Here is a 19,472-nt window from a genome sequence, read left to right as displayed (position 1 = left end):
AATTTAAAGAATAAAAACTATTTAAAAAAGTGGGGGGAGAAAGCAGATATTAGGGAGGAGCAGTGGCGTAGCGTGGGTTGTCAGCACCCGGGGCAAGGCAAGTAATTTACGCCCCCTAACCCGTGGATTTGCGCCCCCTAACCCGTGGATTTGCGCCCCCTAACCCATTGATTTGCCCTAACCCCAGATGTTGCGCCCGGTGCGGTCCGCCCCCCCTGCACCCCCCACGCTACGCCACTGGGGAGGAGCATCACATGTCTCAGGCGGAATAGTCTAAGTGCCACAGCTAAAGGGGCTGTTTCGAATCCATTACATCTTGGAGCCATAATACATAATACATAATACATAGTTGTATCAGTAGAGGTGTCCTCAGTTTTGTTACCAGAAAACCAACCATTGCCTGTACACTCCTCCATTAGTGTGCCATCTTTGTTCTGCTCAGACTCCTCTGCGATGCGCGTCAATGAGTGCATCCAATTGTAGTCTCAAAGCACCAGGGCCATCTTTAGCATATGCGGCACCAGGGTGCAAAGATCTGCCCAGCACCCCCAAATTACCATATTTCCCTGTGTATTAGACGAGGTCGTCCTATACACAGATAGTGGCATGGGGAGCTGCACACTGCCAGCCATCTGGTTGGCGGGCACGCAACTCTCTCTCATGCCATTGCGAGAGGAGAGCATTTCCCACAGAGGCTTGGGAGGGAACCTGCACGCCCGCCAGCCGTCTGGAGCCCCCCAGAATTTGGCCCCGGGGTGCCCCGCACCCCTTGCACCCCCGGTTGAAGACGGCCCTGCAAAGCACTACGCCAGAGCTTTCCAAACTCCTTATGTCAGTGACACACTTTTTAGACATGCGTTATTTTGCGACGCAGGGGACACGGGTGGCGCTGTGGGTTAAACCACAGAGCCTAGGACTTGCCGATCAGAAGGTCGGCGGTTCGAATCCCCGTGACGGGGTGAGCTCCTGTTGCTTGGTCCCAGCTCCTGCCCACCTAGCAGTTCAAAAGCACGTCAAAGCGCAAGTAGATAAAGAGGTACCGCTCCGGCGGGAAGGTAAACGGCATTTCTGTGCGCTGCTCTGGTTCGCCAGGAGCGGCTTAGTCATGCTGGCCACGTGACCCGGAAGCTGTACGCCGGCTCCCTCGGCCAGTGAAGCGAGATGAGCGCCACAACCCCAGAGTCAGCCACGACTGGACCTAATGGTCAGGGGTCCCTTTACCTTTACCTTTACCTTTATTTTGCGACGCAGTAATTCAGTTTCACTAGCAAGGTGAAACTAACCCCTTATAAGAGATATGGACCCATATCGTGCGACACACCTGCACACTGCAGCCGACACACTAAAGTGTCACGACACACAGTTTGGAAAGTTCTGCACTACACACACCCAACCCCCTGCCATCCAATCTGCCTGCTATACCCATTGTTATTTCCTTCAATAAAGGCTTGCGCCCCAGTTTCCCTTCTCATCTATCCGAAGCCACTCGCTCCACAGCCATTTAAGACTTTAAATCCCTCAGCGCCTCCAGCGGCCAGAAAAAACAAGCAGCGGGAAATCACAGCTCTAGCCATGCAATAGGAACCAGATGCATTCTATTTAGGCCGTTAAACCAATGAAAGCTTGTTTTTCTCAAGGAAACCATGGTAAAACCGTTTGTAAATGTAGGATTCTTTCTTTTGGAACTTGAAAAGCTTGTGTGCCCCCTTGCATTATGGGAAACCTGGTGTCTGCATGGTCTTTTTACCTTTACCTCAAAGTGTGAGACCACGTAGGCCAATACCCATTAGGAGAAGCAAATAAAGGGTTCTCCTTTCTTTTCCTTTTGATCAATGACCCTAGATAGTGTCAACGGTCCCCAAATATTCTACTGTTTGCCCAGGTGCACCGCCTAAAGGGATCCGCAAGGCCCTGCCAGACATCACGGTTGTCATGGCAACGAAACCCAGCAAAAACCTGTTTCTAATGCCAATGCTGTGTGTAAACTGTCTGGACTACAGTGGTACCTCGGGTTACATACGCTTCAGGTTACATACGCTTCAGGTTACAGACTCTCCTAACCCAGAAATAGTGCTTCAGGTTAAGAACTTTGCTTCAGCATGAGAATAGAAATTGTGCTCCGGTGGCGCGGCAGCAGCAGGAGGCCCCATTAGCTAAAGTGGTGCTTCAGGTTAAGAACAGTTTCAGGTTAAGTACAGTCCTCTGGAACGAATTAAGTACTTAACCCGAGGTACCACTGTATGTAAATCTTGCTAATAATCAGGAACGTGACACACCTTGACCTGCCTGGCCCACTGTAACTCCACCAAATGTGTGGTGTAATTTTGACATTTACCCAATGACTCTGACTGCTTTCTTGTAACATCTCCTCATGTTGTCTTATGAGGAAAGCGACCCCAGACTCAGTGGGAGTTCTCCAAGTTGCCAATCTAGTCACTTAAAAATGGAAACTGATTATCCCTGATCTGTCTGTACCCACTGAGACTTTGGTCTCATCCACAGATGCCTAGAAAGCACTTTTGCTTGTCCTGAGCTTTCTTCGGCACGAGACCAAGTGGTTTTGAATTTGCTCCGCCACTTTCCCCTGGAAAACCCATTCTTTAGTGCTAATCGGAACAAACAGCAATCTGTAGGAGACCCAATTGCCATTTGTTCTGATTCGGCACTAAAGATCAGGTTTCCCCAGGGGAAATCAGCAGGGGAAATGGAGGTGTGGTTTAGCCCTCTCTCAGTACCAACGGGGCTATACCTGATGTGACTACAATTGGATTAAGTCCCAGACCCTTTGGGGGGGAAAATGGATAGCTGGGTGCGGTTACCTGTGGAAGGTGGGGGGGACACTTAACACAATCTCAGAGGCAGTCATGTTTTGCCTATTCTAAAGGCTGACTCGTGGAAATATAAAATACTAGGTTTTGGAGCACAATATTAAGCCCCGGGACTTAGCTACAAAACTGTGCAGTTTTACTCCTAAAGAAGGCAGAAAATAATCTCTCGCTTCCCCCACCAGATAAATAACTCAAGTGGGTCAGCTATATTTAGGATAAAAGGAATAAAAACACAGCCAGCGATCAGAAACGTGGAAGCGGATGAGAGAAACCCTGATCAAAAACACCTTTTTAGGTTGTTGTTGTTTTAAAAAAAAAATCTGCATCCATTACTCTGAAAATCCCTGAAGAAAAGATTGAGAGGTGAGATGAGAGCTGTGATGGCCTGGGACTCGGGCTTGGACTCGGAACCAGAGGAGTCTCAGTCTGCACCGGATCCTTTGCCTCAGGCATCATCTGAACCAAGTCTGGGGCCTGATCCTGAAGAGTCCCAGTCTGCACAGGTTCCCCTGCAACAAACACCAGCTGGGCCAAGTCAGGGGCCTGAGCCTGCCCTGGCTCCAGATGCGGGGATTACCTCGTTGCCTCCATCTGGGCCATCACTTACAGCTGCTCCACTACCGGTTTGGTCAGGGTAGGCTGAGGCGGCCCCTGGGTCTAGTAACCCACCGACATCTCCCGAGCTGCAGAGACTAAGGTCAGAGAAGGAGAGACCTGAGTACTCGCAGGAGGAGTGCTCGCCTTCGGGCGAGACAGGGAGGTGAGTCGCCGGGGGATCAGGACCGGCCGTTACCCCGACAAAGATAAAAGGCTGTCGGACCCCGCCCCAGGTTGCGGGAGCAACATTGCTGTATGCCAGATCCTGTACCTGTCCTTGCCTGGTTTCCTGCCTCGTTCTCCTAGCAGAACCTTCATTTCTGGACTGGTCCTGGATTGTGTTTCTCAGGTTACCCCCGGGCCCAGCACAAGAGCCATCTTCAAATATCTGAAGGGCTTTCTCATGGAAGATGGAGCAATCTTGTTTTCTCCTGCTCCAGAGTCTAGGACTCGCACCAGCAGACTCAAGTTGCAAGGAAAGAGATTCTGACTAAACCTTAGCAAGAACTTTCTGGCGTTAAGAGATGTTCAACGTTGGAATGGTCCAACTCAGAAGGTGGTGGACTCTCCTTCTTTGGAGGTTTCAAAGCAGAGGTGGGATGACCACCTGTCATGGATATTTTAGTTGTGATTCCTCCCTTGCAGGGAGTTGGACTAGATATCTCCTTGGGGGTCCCTTCCAACTCTACAATTCTGAGTCTAAACAGAAACCCCATCAAAGGAAAGGAAAGAATAGCCCAACAGTTTGGTTGTTTTCTCCACCCACCCACCCATAGCTGTCAAGTGTCCCTTATTTGAAGGGACAGTCCCTTATTCCAGTGCCATGTCCCGCTGCAGTCCCTTATTGATGGATGTCCCTTAAATGTCCCTTAAATGATGTCCCTTAAATTTCAAAGGAAGCAGCTCCTCTCCCTCCCTGCCTGCCGGCCAGGGCGGAGGGAGGCTCCAACTGTGTTGCTTGGCTGTGTTGCTCACCCAATAAGAAGTCTAAGAACGACTGGGGGTGGAGCTTGCATGCCTTGTGTGTGGCTAGTTAATGCAAGCTGAGGGGGTTTTTGAATGCTGGACGCCATTTTGTTGCACGTGCTGCTGCAAACTTTGCAGTGCAAAGCCAGGCAGGGGAGCCATCTTAAGTTGAGGCTGCATAGGCCTTGTGGTGCATGTGATTCAGATTCTATTCAGTTGAACCTCTGGTTACAAAGTTGGTTGGACAGTGTTCTCGAAGCTACCAGTATGAGTTTGACCAGACTGCAGGAGGACAGGAAGACTAGAGTGCCTGGAACAGGTGAGGCTGCAGGTCCCTTATTTTGGCTGCTGGTCCCTTATTTTCAAATCTGTAAGTTGACAGCTATGCACCCACCCACTTTCTCAAACCTTCTCGATGCTCACCTGCCTCAAACAAACTTGAACGTGTTATTATCACAGCTAATGAATCCCTGACAGGCGGCCACCCGTCCAGCTTAAAAACCTGCAATGAACAAGGTGGAACGGAATGCAATTAAAAGGATTGATGGACCAGATCTGTAGAGAGGGAGAAAGGTGCCAAAGTGGATTATCTGGGGAAAGACTTTATGTCAAGAAAAAATGAACTGTTTCCAGCCTGCAAGCAAGATGCTTGGGAATGTGATCATGTAAAAACAGCAACAAAGGGAATGAGAAAAGGGACCCAATATCCCTCCGCAACAGGTCTGAGAACACTGATTTGAACGACTACACATGTGAAAAGGGAAATATACTTATGGAAAACAAAAAGAATACTGTTTGTGAAGTTGTATACAGTGGACACTCGGGTTGCGAATGTGATCTGTGCGGGAAGCACGTTCGCAACCCACAGCACCGTGTCTGCGCACACGTGTGTTGCAATTCAGCGGTTCTGCACATGCACAAAGCGCGATTTAGCACTTCTGCGCATACGCAAGCACCAAAACCTGGAAGTACCCATTCCGGTACTTTCGGGTTCGGCGCGGTGCACAACCCAAAATTGCGCAACCCAAAGTATCTGTAACACGAGTTATGACTGTATTGGCAGCTATGAGAATGCTTTACATCTAGTGAAGATTTCAAGTGGATTTTAAGAAAAAAGGAAGTGGCAACAACAGACAAGATGGACATATGTTGGCAACAGGAGTGGGAAACCTGATTTTTTTTTTTAAGTATTAAATAAATTAGGCTTGATTTGTATCAATTCGGAAAACCAATAAAAATTATTTATTTTTTAAAGTAAACTGGAAGCAAAAAAACAAAACAAAAAACCTGCAATGAAAGAGAGTCCACCACATTTTGAGGGAGTCCGTGCCACTGTCGAACAGCTCTTAGCGTCATAAACTTCTTCCTGGTGTTTAGTCAGAATCTCCTTTCCTGTCACTGGAATCCATCAATTCAGGTCCTGCCCTCTGGAGCAGCAGGAAAAAAAGGTTGCTCCATCTACTGTGGGCCAGCCCTTCAGATCATTGAAGATAGCTCTCTGAGATACCTCTCTGTCTTCTCTTCTCCAGGCTAAATAAACCCAACTCCCTATACAGTGGTACCTCGGGTTACATACGCTTCAGGTTACAGACTCCACTAACCCAGAAATATTACCTCGGGTTAAGAACTTTGCTTCAGGATGAGAACAGAAATTGTGCTCCGGTGGCGCAGCAGCAGCAGGAGGCCCCGTTAGCTAAAGTGGTGCTTCAGGTTAAGAACAGTTTCAGGTTAAGATCAGACCTCCAGAACGAATTAAGTACTTAACCCGAGGTAGCACTGTACCACCGTTTACCTGAAGAGAAGCCCCTGCGGAACTCAAGAGAACTTTTTATCCCCAGCGGACAGATGCAGGATTGTACTTTAATTGAGTTTGCACTATGGCAAGATTTGGACAGGGGAGATGCTGGCACACAGTCAGCCAGTTTGCTGCCCCAGATCTTGAGATAATGAGATCAAACACTGCAGCATCGTTTTTTGCAATTCAGCCAAGATGAAAGCCAGCGGTCCATATGGCAGGAGGCAAGGGGATTACATGATGGGTATATCTCTTCTGCGGCAGGCTGTTTTAACATTCCCTGCATAGCGGAGGAATCTTGGGTCCTTTCCAGTTTGTGTTTAGCTCACAGGGCAAAAACCTAGCCGCTTGGCTCCCCTAGCTAAGACCCCATCAAAAGACCCCGTCATCCTACAGTCCCCATCTAGGGAGACTCGCTCCTTGACAGATGCTGTCCATCATCTGTTAGCTTTTTGTCGTACCAGGGCAATTTCCAAGGCCGTATTACACCAAAGTCTAAAGGGACAACGCAGCTGCGAAGCAGGGAAACACAACTGACAGCATCACAAACACAGCAGCTGTGTTAATGTCAACTTGTGAAGCTGCAGTCGGTGCAGAATGCTGCAGCAAGATTGCTGGTAGGTGTGAGACCCCAACAGTATAGAACACCTGTGCTCAGAGAGCGGCGCTGGCTGCCAATTTGCTACTGGGCCAAGTCCAAGGTGTTTATATTGGTACATAAAACCTTTAACAACTTGGGACCAGCTTACCTGTGAGAACACCTTGCCTCATATATGCTCCCTCGACTGCTTTGATCTGCAGAGTTGGCATTGCTACAGGTGCCACATAATCCTCGTTACACATTTATAAGAAATCAGTCTTTCAGTATGGCAGCACACAAACTTTGGAACTCCCTACATATTGACATCAGGCAATCACTTCTTTTGGCACCTGCTAAAAACCTTTTTTCTTTAGACAAGCCTACTCAGGTGTTTACAAAGTTGACGAGAGGTTTATTGTTTTTAGTTTCCTGCTGATGTTAAAAACCCTTTTTCCCCTGTTTTTCAAATAGCTGTTTTTAACTGCATTTACTGTTTCATTGTTTCTGTAAATTGCTTTGAAATTTGTTTGGGGTTTTCTTTTGCAAACAAGTGGCATATCAATTTATTAAATAAAAATAAATTAAGGCGTTGTAAAGGCATTTTTCCTAAAAATCGTAGAACTGTAGAGTTGGAAAGGACCCAGAGAGGTAGAATGTGAACCTGTGTTTTCATCAGTTTAGGGCTTGCTGTTGGTTTTAATTATTACAGTGGTACCTCGGGTTACATACGCTTCAGGTTACAGATACGATACGATATCTTTATTGTCATTGTCCCATACAGAACAATGAAATTGAAAAATCTACTTAAGACATTCAAAACCCCTAAAAACTCTGAAACCCCATTTTAAAATACAACATACTATAGAGACTCCTTATGATGCGTTTAGAACCAGAATTGCATTTGGGTAGAAACCAGGTACCCTGTACCTTCTTCCAGAAGGCAGAAGCTGAAAGAGATAATTTCCGGGGTGCGCACTATCCTGCGCTATCTCTGCAGCTTTCTTGTGACACCTGGCAGCATAAATTTGATCCAAGGTGGGAAGAGTGCACCCAGTTATTCTCTCTGCAGTCTTTACAACCCTGGACAGCATTGTTTTTTTCCCTGGCCGTACAGCTCCCAAACCACAGACACAAAAATATTACCTCGGGTTAAGAACTTTGCTTCAGGATGAGAACAGAAATTGCATGGTGGCGGCAGCGGGAGGCCCCATTAGCTAAAGTGGTGCTTCAGGTTAAGAACGGTTTCAGGTTACGAACGGACCTCCGGAACGAATTAAGTACTTAACCCGAGGTACCACTGTATCTGAATGTTTTAAATAGCTGTTTTTAAGATGGTGACAACTTTTGCCTGCCTCCACTCTGCAAGGATCTCACTGGTTCTCCCAGGTGAGCGGCATGGGGCTTGGCTTGGGGCACTAGAATATATTATAGGTGGAACATTCTCACATGAGTGCAGGTAGTTCTCTGCCTGCTTTTCTCTCACCTCCAGGGCTTTGACCAGCTCCATTCTCCCTAGTGTGTTCCCAGTTTTGGTTGTCCTCACTAATATATTCGCTGCCACCAGGCGCCATCTTGGCCTCAGAAGGTTTGCGGCTAATTTGTGGATAATTTCTCCGATTGGAAGCAGCTGTGGTTGGCTCAGCGCCTGCATAGACATCAGAACAAGAGGGGCAGGGGCACAAAACAGTAGGGAAGTCACTTTCCCATCGGAACGGCAGATGCAAAGAAATTCAGCTGGAAGTCAAGACAACTGCAAACAAGAAGGAAATGCTAAAAAGCTGCAGACTGCAGGAAGGAGGGCTATTTGCTCCCTGAAAGCTCACCGACTGACCTGCGGTGAAATCACAGAGAGGGCTTAGCATCCAGTGATGAAGGGAAAGTGTTAAGTTGAGGGTGAACATATCAGACGACGCAGCGATTCTTCAAACAGCTCTTGTTTATTCACAGGCCAGAACAGAACTGAACTGAAGGGTTCAGCCAGCCTGCTTATATAGAGCTCCACTACAACGCAACTGTAACACTTTCTGTAACTATCCAATCACTGAACGTCACTTTCAATCCCTTATTTGAATATGTGGACCTGAGTGAAAACTATCTACAGTATCCCCCTGCTGGCCCAGGGTGAGAACTTCAGTACATGGGCCGGGGGAATATCTTCATATAACCCTGTTCTAAAACTGTTCACTTTGCATATTGCTCAGCTTGAAATTTAGCATACAGAATAAGAGAACAGGAAGAACATACGTTTAGAGAAGACTGGAAAACGTTTATTGAATATATGGGAAATAACTGTGTACAGCTGAAAACGTGGGCAACATTAAGATAAATTCAACAGCATTGATAAGTTTTGATGGATGTAATGGTGGAATACTGAATGGTTTAGTTTTTGTAAAACGTGCAGGGGTTTATGCTATGCAAAACGAACCGTGGAAAGAGAAGAAGGGAAGTCACTGATATTTTAAGGATGTAAAAGTGAGTGTTTTAAATTGTATCACAGAAAATTTAATAAAAATTATATTAAAAATTTAAAAAGCAAAACTGTTTATTTTGGCCCATGAATATACAAGTGTGAGTTGACCTCCTGTGCTGTTTCCCAGCTTGGCATGTAGTGTATCTTAAAGTCATTGCCTGTTTTGTAGGATCCCTTACCCCCAACCTGCAAACTGCCGGTTCTGTAGAGGTCGCTTGTGGCTTTTAAGTTCTACGTGCAAGGAACTCTGCATAGGCCCAGAGGCTCAGCTCTGGCGCTGAAAACAGGTTCTAGGGCTAGAGCACTTGGGACCTCTAAGTTCTCTTAAAATCTCTTTTCTGATGAGAGCAGCTTTTGCATCTCATTTGGAAACCAAAGACCCAGAGTCTGGAGGAAGAATGGGAAGGGACACAATGCCAGATGCTTGAAGTCCAGTGTAAAGTTTCCACAGTCTGTGTTGATTTGGGGAGCCATGTCATCAGCTGGTGTTGGTCCACTGTGCTTCATTAAGTCCAGGGTCAACACAGCTGTCTACCAGGAGATTTTGGAGCACTTCATGCTTCCGTCCGCAGACGAGTTTTATGGGGATGCTGACTTCATTTTCCAGCAGGACTTTGGCACCTGCCCACACTGCCAAAAGTACCAAAACCTGGTTCAATGCCCATGGGATTATTGTGCTTGATTGGCCAGCAAACTCGCCTGACCTGAACCCTATAGAGAATCTATGGGGCATTGCCAAGAGAAAGATGAGAGACATGAGACTGAGCAATGCAGAAGAGCTAAAGGCTGCTATTGAAGCTTCCTGGTCTTCCATAACCCTTTAGCAGCGCCACAGGCTGATAGCATCCATGCCACGCCGCATTGAGGCAGTAATTGATGCAAAAGGGGCCCAAACCAAGTATTGAGTACATATGCATGCTTCTACTTCACAGAGGTCCAATATTGCTCTATTTGCAATACTTGTTTTGCTGATTCCATTCAATATTCTAATTTTCTGAGATTGGGGTTTTCATCAGCTGTACGCCATGATCATCACAATTATAACAAATAAAGGCTTGACATATCTCGCTTTGCATGTCATGAGTCTATCTCATATATACCATATTACCTTTTAAGTTGAATTACTGAAATAAATGAACTTTTCCATGCTATTCTAATTTTCCGAGTTTCACCTGTAAGAAAGGTATGAGCCTGGGGGGAGCAGTTACCCTTTATTCCACATGGGAAGGAGGGGGGGAATTTGCAATAGATTGACTTTTAATAGATTTTTTTAATATTTATTTTTATATTTTTAGATTCTTACTCACATCAAGCGAATGGCAATTTTACTGGCTCGCTGTGCCAAGGGGGAAGGAGACTCTTTGCAATTAGGAAAAGAGACTTGGCTCTCCAGCTGACAGCTAAGAGCCAGGCCACAATTGCAGTGTGCCAGCGCTTGCTTGCATCATCTGCCGCCAGAACGAACAAACTAATGACTGTCCTGACAGCATCAATCACCCGGCCAACGCCTGGCATTCCCGTGGGTGCCAGGCTCTTCCCTGCGATTTGCAGGCTGATCCAGATTTTAATAATGGGGCAATCACTCAAGATTAGCACCTCCTGATGAGCAGCTGACAGCCCCTCAGAATGACAGCGGAAGACAAAAGCTCATCAGTCTCTCAGGCCCAAATGGTGGGATGAAGGAAGCACCAGGGAACTCGCCTCCAGTAGAACAGTTGTGTAAGGCCAAACTGCCCCAAGCTACTGGTTAGTTTACAAGGAGAAAGAGGTGCAGGGGCTGAAAGCTGCTGAAAAGTCAGGCTTTCACCCACTGAAGGCAGTGGAGAAAATTCACTGCACAGAGGGAGGGAGGGAGGATCTGACAAGTTCAGTTCCTTTTTCTTATTTTTCTGATCTTAAGCTAGGTTCTCAACATTTTTGCATCAGTTTGTTAAAAAAAAAAAAAAACGAGCCCTCACAAAAATTTGCCACTCTTTTAGTGCACTTTTCTCTTAATACAGTGGTACCTTGGTTCTCAAACTTAATCCGTTCCGGATGCCCGTTCCAAAACCAAAGCGTTCCAAAACCAAGGCGCGCTTTGCCATAGAAAGTAATGCAAAATGGATTAATCCGTTCCAGACTTTTAAAAATAACCCCTAAAACAGCAATTTAACATGAATTTTACTACCTAACGAGACCCTTGATCCATAAAATGAAAGCAATAAACAATGTACTGCAGTCACACAATCAATCCATCAATCAGTAGCTGAACTGGGTTCCACACAGTTCCAAAAACAAAACAAAAAGCCACAAAAACAAAAAAGCAATATAAATAGCAAAAACAGACAGACCTCAGCGTAGCACTCAAAACGGAAGTGTGGCACTCAAAACGAAAGCATAACACTCAAAATGGAGCACGTTCGGCTTCCAAAAAATGTTCGCAAACCGGGACACTTACTTCCGGGTTTACAGTGTTTGGGTTCCAAGTTGTTTGAGTACCAAGGTGTTTGAGAACCAAGGTATATGCATTTTTGAAAGCAATTTCCCCTAATAGAATACAATGGAGAAGATACAAATGCAATGAAGAGGAATAAATATTCCAAAGAAGAAAGATTTCTTACCATAGGATTCCTGCTCGATGGGGGCAGCTGCCTCAACTTGACCTTGGAAGCAAAAGGAAGGGATTGTTTATTGAAAGGAAGTGAACAGGGCTGTCTTAAGCTTATGCGGTGCCGGGGTGCAAAGCTCCACCTGGCGCCCGTCCCCCCTCCCCGGTTGCCCAGTCCCAGGCACACAGGAGGGCGGAACCAGCCAGCCGGCCGCCTCAGCATCTCGCTGGCTCGGTCGCCCCCGAACTTGTGGCACAGAAGAGCCCTGGACTCTTGGCCCTTATGGGTAAGACAGCACTGGAAGCGAATTCATGCAACGAAAAGGGAGTTTCAGTCCTGACCAGCTGCTATTGGAGGCATAGCAAACACTGCTAAGGGATGCCCAAAGGTACCATCTGTAACTAAGGAGAGCCAGCACACTCTTTGAATGCTGTCGATCTGATCTTTTAAAATTATTGAAAAGTCAATGTAAGCAAACTACTACATTTGTTCATTTATTTTTCTGAACACACTGATAGATTGCCTTCCATACTGTAACAACACTGTGGTTTCCAGAATGAAATCAGTAAAAACTGCAAGAAACTAAAAGCAAATATTACAGATATACAACATTTTCAATAGCCAGTACAGTGGTACCTCAGGTTACATACGCTTCAGGTTACATACGCTTCAGGTTACATACTCCACTAACCCAGAAATAGTGCTTCGGGTTAAGAACTTTGCTTCAGGTTGAGAACAGAAACCGTGCTCCAGCGGCGTGGCAGCACCAGGAGGCCCCATTAGCTAAAGTGGTGCTTCAGGTTAAGAACAGTTTCAGGTTAAGTACGGACCTCCAGAACGAATTAAGTACTTAACCCGAGGTACCACTGTACTAGAGAACGTCATGGCAGGTAAAGGTAAAGGACCCCGAACAGTTAAGTCCAGTCAAAGGCAACTACAGAACTCATCTCGTTTTCAGGCCGGGGGAGCCAGCGTTTGTCCACAGACAGCTTTCTGGGTCATATGGACTAAACCACTTCTGGCGCAATGGAACACCATGACAGAAACCAGAGTGCATGGAAACTCTGTTTACCTTCCTGCCACAGTGGTACCTATTTATCTAGTTGCACTGGCGTGCTTTGGAACTGCTAGGTTGGCAGGAGCTGGGACAGAGCAACGGGAGCTCACCCTGTTGCGGGGATTCGAACTGCCGACCTTCTGATCGGCAAGCCCAAGAGGCTCAGTGGTTTAGACCACAGCGCCACCCGCTCCCTGCATGGCAGAACACTATTATTATAGGCACCACAGAATCTCATGCCACTACATGGGGGCCACTGCAGAGAAGGTGCTCTGGCGATGCAACACCAGGTGAATCTCTGCCAGGAAATGACTAGAAGGGCCTTCTCCAGCAATCTCAGGCTGGATCTACACTGATCTGGAAAACGCTATAAAAAAATATAGCTCTCAATGCCATTTCCCATTGGTGACAGATCACTGCTCTACACTGCCCTCTGGTGTCACATTTTTATAACACATTTTTAACATTATAACTCACGAGTGTAGATTAGTCTTCAGTGAATGGGCTAGGCCAGGGTTTCCCAGACTTGCGTCTCCAACTGCTGTTGGACTCCAACTCCCATCATCCCTAGCTAGCAGGACCAGTGGTCAAGGATGATGGGAATTGTAGTCCAACAACGGTTTGAGACCCAAGTTTGGGAAACCCTGGGCTAGACTAAACAACAAGTGTACAATGTGCAAATCATCAAAACATGTGCAGCAATTTTATAAGCAAGGCTGAACATTTTCAGGAAAGGGAGGATCTTACTATCGAGCCAATTTCAAATCAAGCAGGGCGGGGCACCATAATTTTTAACCATTACAGCTCCCATGCCTCTCTTCTTTCTTACTGCATAAGCTTGCACTGTAAACTCCTTGCAGCAGAGACCTATTATTTTGGAGTTTTTGTTTTTAAACCTATGCTGAAACCTAATCTAATAATGTTGTATATTATCAGCGGTGCAATAATCAGCAGCACATTTTGCCTACCACGATTCTGGGGGCGAGGATACGGCTTCGAGTCCTGAGCAGGGGCAGCTGCCTCGCTGGGCAGCGGCTGCTGTTTGCTCTTGCTGATGGGCATCGGTTCGGGGAGCATTTGCTTTGGCACCCCCTTGAAGAACCACGCCCCAGAGCGCTTCCATACCTGAAAACAGAACAGGACAAAGAGGCGTGAGAACCGTGTGTTCAGAGACGGCTGATGCTGTACAGTTTTCTTCCTGGGAATTGTACCGCTGGCAATATGGGTGGTCGCCTGATTGAATGCTCTCGATTCCAGCATTGCAGGGGACTCAACAAGATGATTCTTAATCTAGAATGCGGCAGCTAGACTAGTGACTGGGAATGGCTGCCAAGACCTACATTGGCTCCCAGTACATTTCAAAATGTTGGTGCTAAATTCAAAGAAAAAGCAGTACTGTGCCTTTAAATGGGCCCCAGATGACAACTAAGGACACTAGTTGAAATGTACTGGGTTTCATGTGCCCAAAGGAACCATATTGCTCACCAACTTGACCTCAGTGCTCTTTGATGAGGATGAGTGGGAAACACCCAGTATGTTTAATCCAGGCCATTTTCTAGAGAACAATCAGTTCTGGAAAAGGGAGGCATTCCTGCCATTCTCTGCAGGAAAGCGAGTTTGTCTTGGAGAACAATTGGCCAGGATTGAGTTTTTTCTTTCCATCACTGCCCTACTTCAGAAGTTTACTTTCCAGGCTCCAAAAGGTGTGACATTAAGCCTTGACCATCGGTCAGGTCTTACATTATCCCCCCAGCCGTACAGGATATGTGCATTCTCTCACTGAGGGGACTCATTTTATGGCGCTGCTCATTAAAAGAAGATGGTGAAGAATTTGGCCAGCACTGCCTCCTTAGTTTCTGTCCTTAGTGACAATCGGTTCCCTAAAGTGCAGGGCCATAGCTCTATAACAATGCATGTCCGTTGTAATTAGAAGGCCTCAAGTTCAATTTGCATGACTGGTGTGTGGCTCTTCTCATAAATTATCTCAAGTATGTGACTTCTAAAATTGTCCCGGTGGCAGAGCTAGGGCAATGTCTTATAAGTATCATAATAAAAGGCGAAAGATTTATACGATCTGAAGAGAAACCAGAGTAATATTTGGAAGAATGGCAGATGAAGGTGATGGACTATATGGAATTGGCGGAAATGACCGGCAGGATCCGAGATCAGGGGGAAGAGTCAGTGGAAGAAGATTGGAAGAAATTTAAAGATTATTTACAGAGATATTGTAAAATTAATGAACTTTAGAATAATGTTGGATTAAAATTAAGAGGTTTCTAGCTGTAATGGGTTAAAAGAATATGAAAAAAATGGGTTTATAAAAGTAAAATTTCAAGATCACAATAATTTAAGAATAAAGATTTGGGTAGAATAAAGAGGGAAACAAATTGCTGAGCTAATAAATTGAACTGGAATACAAAAAAGAGAGGTATGAGGAGGTCCAAGAAACAAGTAAATGAAAAATAATGTGATGGAAAGACTTTTTTTTTCTTCTTCTTCTTTTTCTGTTTGTTTTTATTTTTTGTAATGTAAAAATCTTAATAAAAATCTTATAAATATATATATATATAAGTATCACAATAAAAGAGCTCAGTTGGGGGGGGGGTGTTGGTGCTGATGTTCAAAGCCCTAAACAGCCTTGGCCCAGTATACTTGAAGGAGCGTCTCCATCCCCATCATTCAGCCCGGACACTGAGGTCCAGCTCCAAGGGCCTTCTTGTGGTTCCCTCCCTGAGAGAAGTGAGGTTACAGGGAACCAGGCAGAGGGCCTTCTCAGTAGTGGCGTCCGCGCTGTGGAATGCCCTCCCAGCAGCCGTCAAGGAAATAAACAACTATCTGACTTTTAGAAGACATCTGAAGGCAGCCCTGTTTAGGATTTTTTTTAATGTTTGATGTTTTATCACTGCTGCTGATGATATGATGATGGGAGCCGCCCAGAGTGGCTGAAGAAACCCAGCCAGATGGACGGGGTATAAATAATAAATTTATTATTACCCTGTTAGAATTCCTGCTCCATGATTGCAGTCATGGGATTTTTGTCTATCACATGACGGTATATGTTTTGACTCCACCGAGTGGGAAGTAAAGGAGACAGGATGTTTGTGTTACTGTGTTCCGTGAAGTGGGACTATTGTCCTTTGTTCTTTTTCTCTTTCCTGTCTGTTGCTAGAGAGAGAGGGAGCCATGTTGCAGTGCTCCGTGTGTGTTTATATGTAAATAAAGTAGATTAGCCAAAATGCTGAGTTGCTGAGGTCTGTCACGTGTATGATGCACAAACTCTGCAGATCCCTAAGTGTGCTAATGTCTGTTGGCATCGGTCGCTGTGATGTTCGGGCTAAAGAAAGCTTTTGAAGCTCCCAAACGATCGACCAGGAGGGAAAGAACTTGCCAGTCGGGCATGTGTCTCTGCCAGGGTCCTACTCGAGTGTAGGCTGAGTTCCTGACAGACCCTTGGGGTCCCTTCCAACTCTACAGTTCTATGATTCTTCCCACGGCAGGGCCAGATATAGCATGGGCTTTGCCTTTTTCACAGCTGTCACACACTGGGCCGACATTTTCATCGAGCCGTCCATTATGACCCCAAAGTCTTGTTCCTCATCCATCACCCCCAGATCAGACCCCAATGGCATGTATGCAAAATTAAGACTTTTCATCCCCAAATGCGTCACTCTGCAGTTGTTTACCGTAATTTTCGCTTTATAGGACGCACTTTTTCCCCTCCAAAAATTAAGGGGACATGTGTGTGCATCCTATGGAGCGAATGCAGGCTCCTTGGCTTCAGTGATAGCAACGCAAAGCCTTCAAAGCGCAGAGGGAGCGCTCCCTCCGTGCTCCAGAGGCTTCGCGTTGCTTTCGCTGAAGCCTGGAGAGCGAGAGGGGTCGGTGCGCACCGACTCCTCTCACTCTCCAGGCTTCAAAGATAGCCGCCTGAAGCCTCCGGAACACAGTGGGAACTCGCACTGCGCTCCAAAGGCTTCGGGTTCCTTTTGCTGAAGCCGGGAGAGCATGACTCTCCTGGCTTCAGCAGAGAGGGAGAGCTGCGCAGCGCCCCTTCAGCCAAGCGGGAGGAGAAATGGAAGGGGCTCCGTTTCTCCTGCCGCTTCTCCCCCTCTAAAACAAGGTGCGTCCTATGGTCGGGTGCGTCCTATAGAGCGAAAAATACGGTACTTTGAAATGCGTTTGCCATTTTACTGCCCATTCACTCATTTTTGAGAGGATTACAGCCAAGGAAGGCCAGCTGAAGGAGAACAGGGGTGAGGAACCTGTGGTTAATTGCCAGGGTTTTCCCCCCCATTTGCAATTTTTTAAAAACGTTTGTTTTAAAAAGGGCTATCTAAGGTATCTAACTGTTGGAGATAAAATAGGGATAATGCTTCTCTCTAACATATGTTTTTTCATTGTCCTATATTGGAAGATTTTTGGCAGAAGGTAACTAAAACTATCAACAGAACTGTACAGAACAACCTTACATTTACAGAGCAAAATATCCTTTCGAATTATATGCCCAGCACATATAGTTCGGACTCTACATGCCCTTACCACGGCAAAAAACTGATACTGATGAATTGGAAAAAAAAAATGTGGCTCCCTTCTACGATTGGATTGGAGACTTATATAAACACATACTTGCCATGGACAAACTCAATGACATTTGAAATCCATACTTACAAATACTGTAATAGGTTAAGATCTGGTGAAGTACGATAACAACTTTGTAAAGTAATATAAACAGGTAAAGGGACCCCTGACCATTAGGTCCAGTCGTGGCCGACTCTGGGGTTGCGGCGCTCATCTCGCTTTACTGGCCGAGGGAGCCGGCGTACAGCTTCCGGGTCATGTGGCCAGCATGACTAAGGCACTTCTGGCGAACCAGAGCAGTGCACGGAAACGCTGTTTACCTTCCCGACGGAGTGGTCCCTATTTATCTACTTGCACTTTGAGGTGCTTTTGAACTGCTAGGTTGACAGGAGCAGGGACCGAGCAACGGGAGCTCAGCCCGTTGCGGGGATTCGAACCACCGACCTTCTGACTGGCAAGTCCTAGGCTCTGTGGTTTAACCCACAGCGCCACCCGCGTCCTGTAAAGTTTTATATATATATATATATATATATATATATATATATATAATCTCATTTCTCCATATGTTGCAATGCACTTCTCCACCCAAGAACTGTATACAAAAATGCATATCCCAGGGTTAAAGTGTGCCTAAAAATTTGTATGTCACTGAAAACAGCATATTAGATTGCAAATCACTTTGCAAAAGATTATACATATTAGGCAAATTGCGTAAGAAAGTAGGAGAAATTCACACTAAATGCTGGTGAATTTTCATTTAAGAAATCAAAATAAAAAGAATTGCCACGGGTAATAGGAGTTGTAATCCATTGAAGCTGGGGAGGCCACGAGGTCCTGACTCCTCAAATAGGCATATGAGGATAGACCATCTGAATATACTCTTTGCATCGTTCATATATTTCCCAGGAAAATACAGGTCTAACAAGCCACTTCCCGACTGACCTCTCTCTGTTCGCAGCAGATCTTACACAACCAGATGGAGTGAGGCCGGTTGTTGCTGGTCTGGGTGCCACATTTAGTGCAGACGTTCTGCATGGGAAAGAAAAGATACAAAACACTGTGAAAACAGCCAGAAAAGCCCTATCAGAATGAAGATGGACTTCCATTATGTCTGTGTACGGGTGTCTAAACAGCCCACCTTGGTCTCCCAGATATGGCGCTGGAAGACAGACAGTGCCCATAATCACAGCACACATTTCATTTTTTTTAAAAAAAGGTATTTATTGAAGTTTTACAAAAACATAAGTTTACAAAATGAAAAAGGTCATATAAAAACAAAAAGATACAAAAAAAAGAACATAGAAAAATACATGAAAAAGAAGAAAAAGGAATAAAAATACAGAATACAAAAGACAAATAGCTAAAAAAGAATTAAAAACAAATCCATTTTTTGTAACTTTGAACTCATTACCTTATTTCCTTGGCCTCCTCACACCTCCCCTTTTTGTATTCCCATTTAAATAATCAAATCAGCAAATCCTTACCCTCTTTCGTTTATCTTAACTCTGTATCTTAACATATTATAACTCTATATTTTCATCCATTATCAATTCATTTTTGCATATTCTTATTAACTTTGTTGCTAATGCCACTTATTTTCAATCCAACATCATTTTAACATTCATTAATTTTACAGTATTTCTGAAGATACGTCTTTAAATTTCTTCCAGTCTTCTTCCACCAACTCTTCTCCCAGGTCTCGGATTCTGCCAGTCATTTCCGCCAATTCCATATAATCCGTCACCTTCGTCTGCCACTCTTCCAGGGTGGGTAGCTCTTGTGTCTTCCAATACTTTGCAATAAGTATTCTTGCTGCTGTTGTTGCATGCATAAAGAAAGTTCTATCCTTCTTTGGCGCCAATTGGCCGACTCACAACACACATTTCAAATGCTATGGCACTGCTTTAAGCAGTGATGGCTTCCCCTGAAGAATTCTGGGAGCTGTAGTTTGTTAAGGGCGCTGAGAGCTCCTCTAGAGCTGCAGTCACTGTGAAAAGGGATTGATTGTCAAAT

The 19,472-nt window shown here is 45.6% G+C and overlaps 1 protein-coding gene across 6 annotated transcripts in view; it reads right to left on the bottom strand.

The window, feature by feature from the left end:
- The window catches only part of RPH3A (rabphilin 3A), a 123,537-nt gene that overhangs the window by 35,291 nt on the left and 68,774 nt on the right, over positions 1 to 19,472 (bottom strand). For 5 of the 6 annotated variants that reach the window (XM_083629418.1, XM_083629421.1, XM_083629420.1 and 2 more), the window contains 4 exons: positions 18,402 to 18,488; positions 13,850 to 14,006; positions 11,837 to 11,878; positions 8,250 to 8,411 (listed from right to left, as the gene is read on the bottom strand). In XM_083629418.1, coding sequence (XP_083485544.1) covers positions 8,250 to 8,411; positions 11,837 to 11,878; positions 13,850 to 14,006; positions 18,402 to 18,488 — 448 coding nt within the window. The remainder of the gene's footprint in view (positions 1 to 8,249; positions 8,412 to 11,836; positions 11,879 to 13,849; positions 14,007 to 18,401; positions 18,489 to 19,472) is intronic. The other variant, XM_083629422.1, reaches the window with a different exon arrangement.

The sequence above is a fragment of the Podarcis filfolensis genome (assembly GCF_964270895.1).
Source record: "Podarcis filfolensis genome assembly, chromosome: 8".
In the NCBI taxonomy this organism is placed as follows: Eukaryota; Metazoa; Chordata; class Lepidosauria; order Squamata; family Lacertidae; genus Podarcis; species Podarcis filfolensis.
The sequence above is the reverse complement of the archived record's forward strand: the minus strand, read 5'-3'. Positions and strand labels throughout refer to the sequence as shown.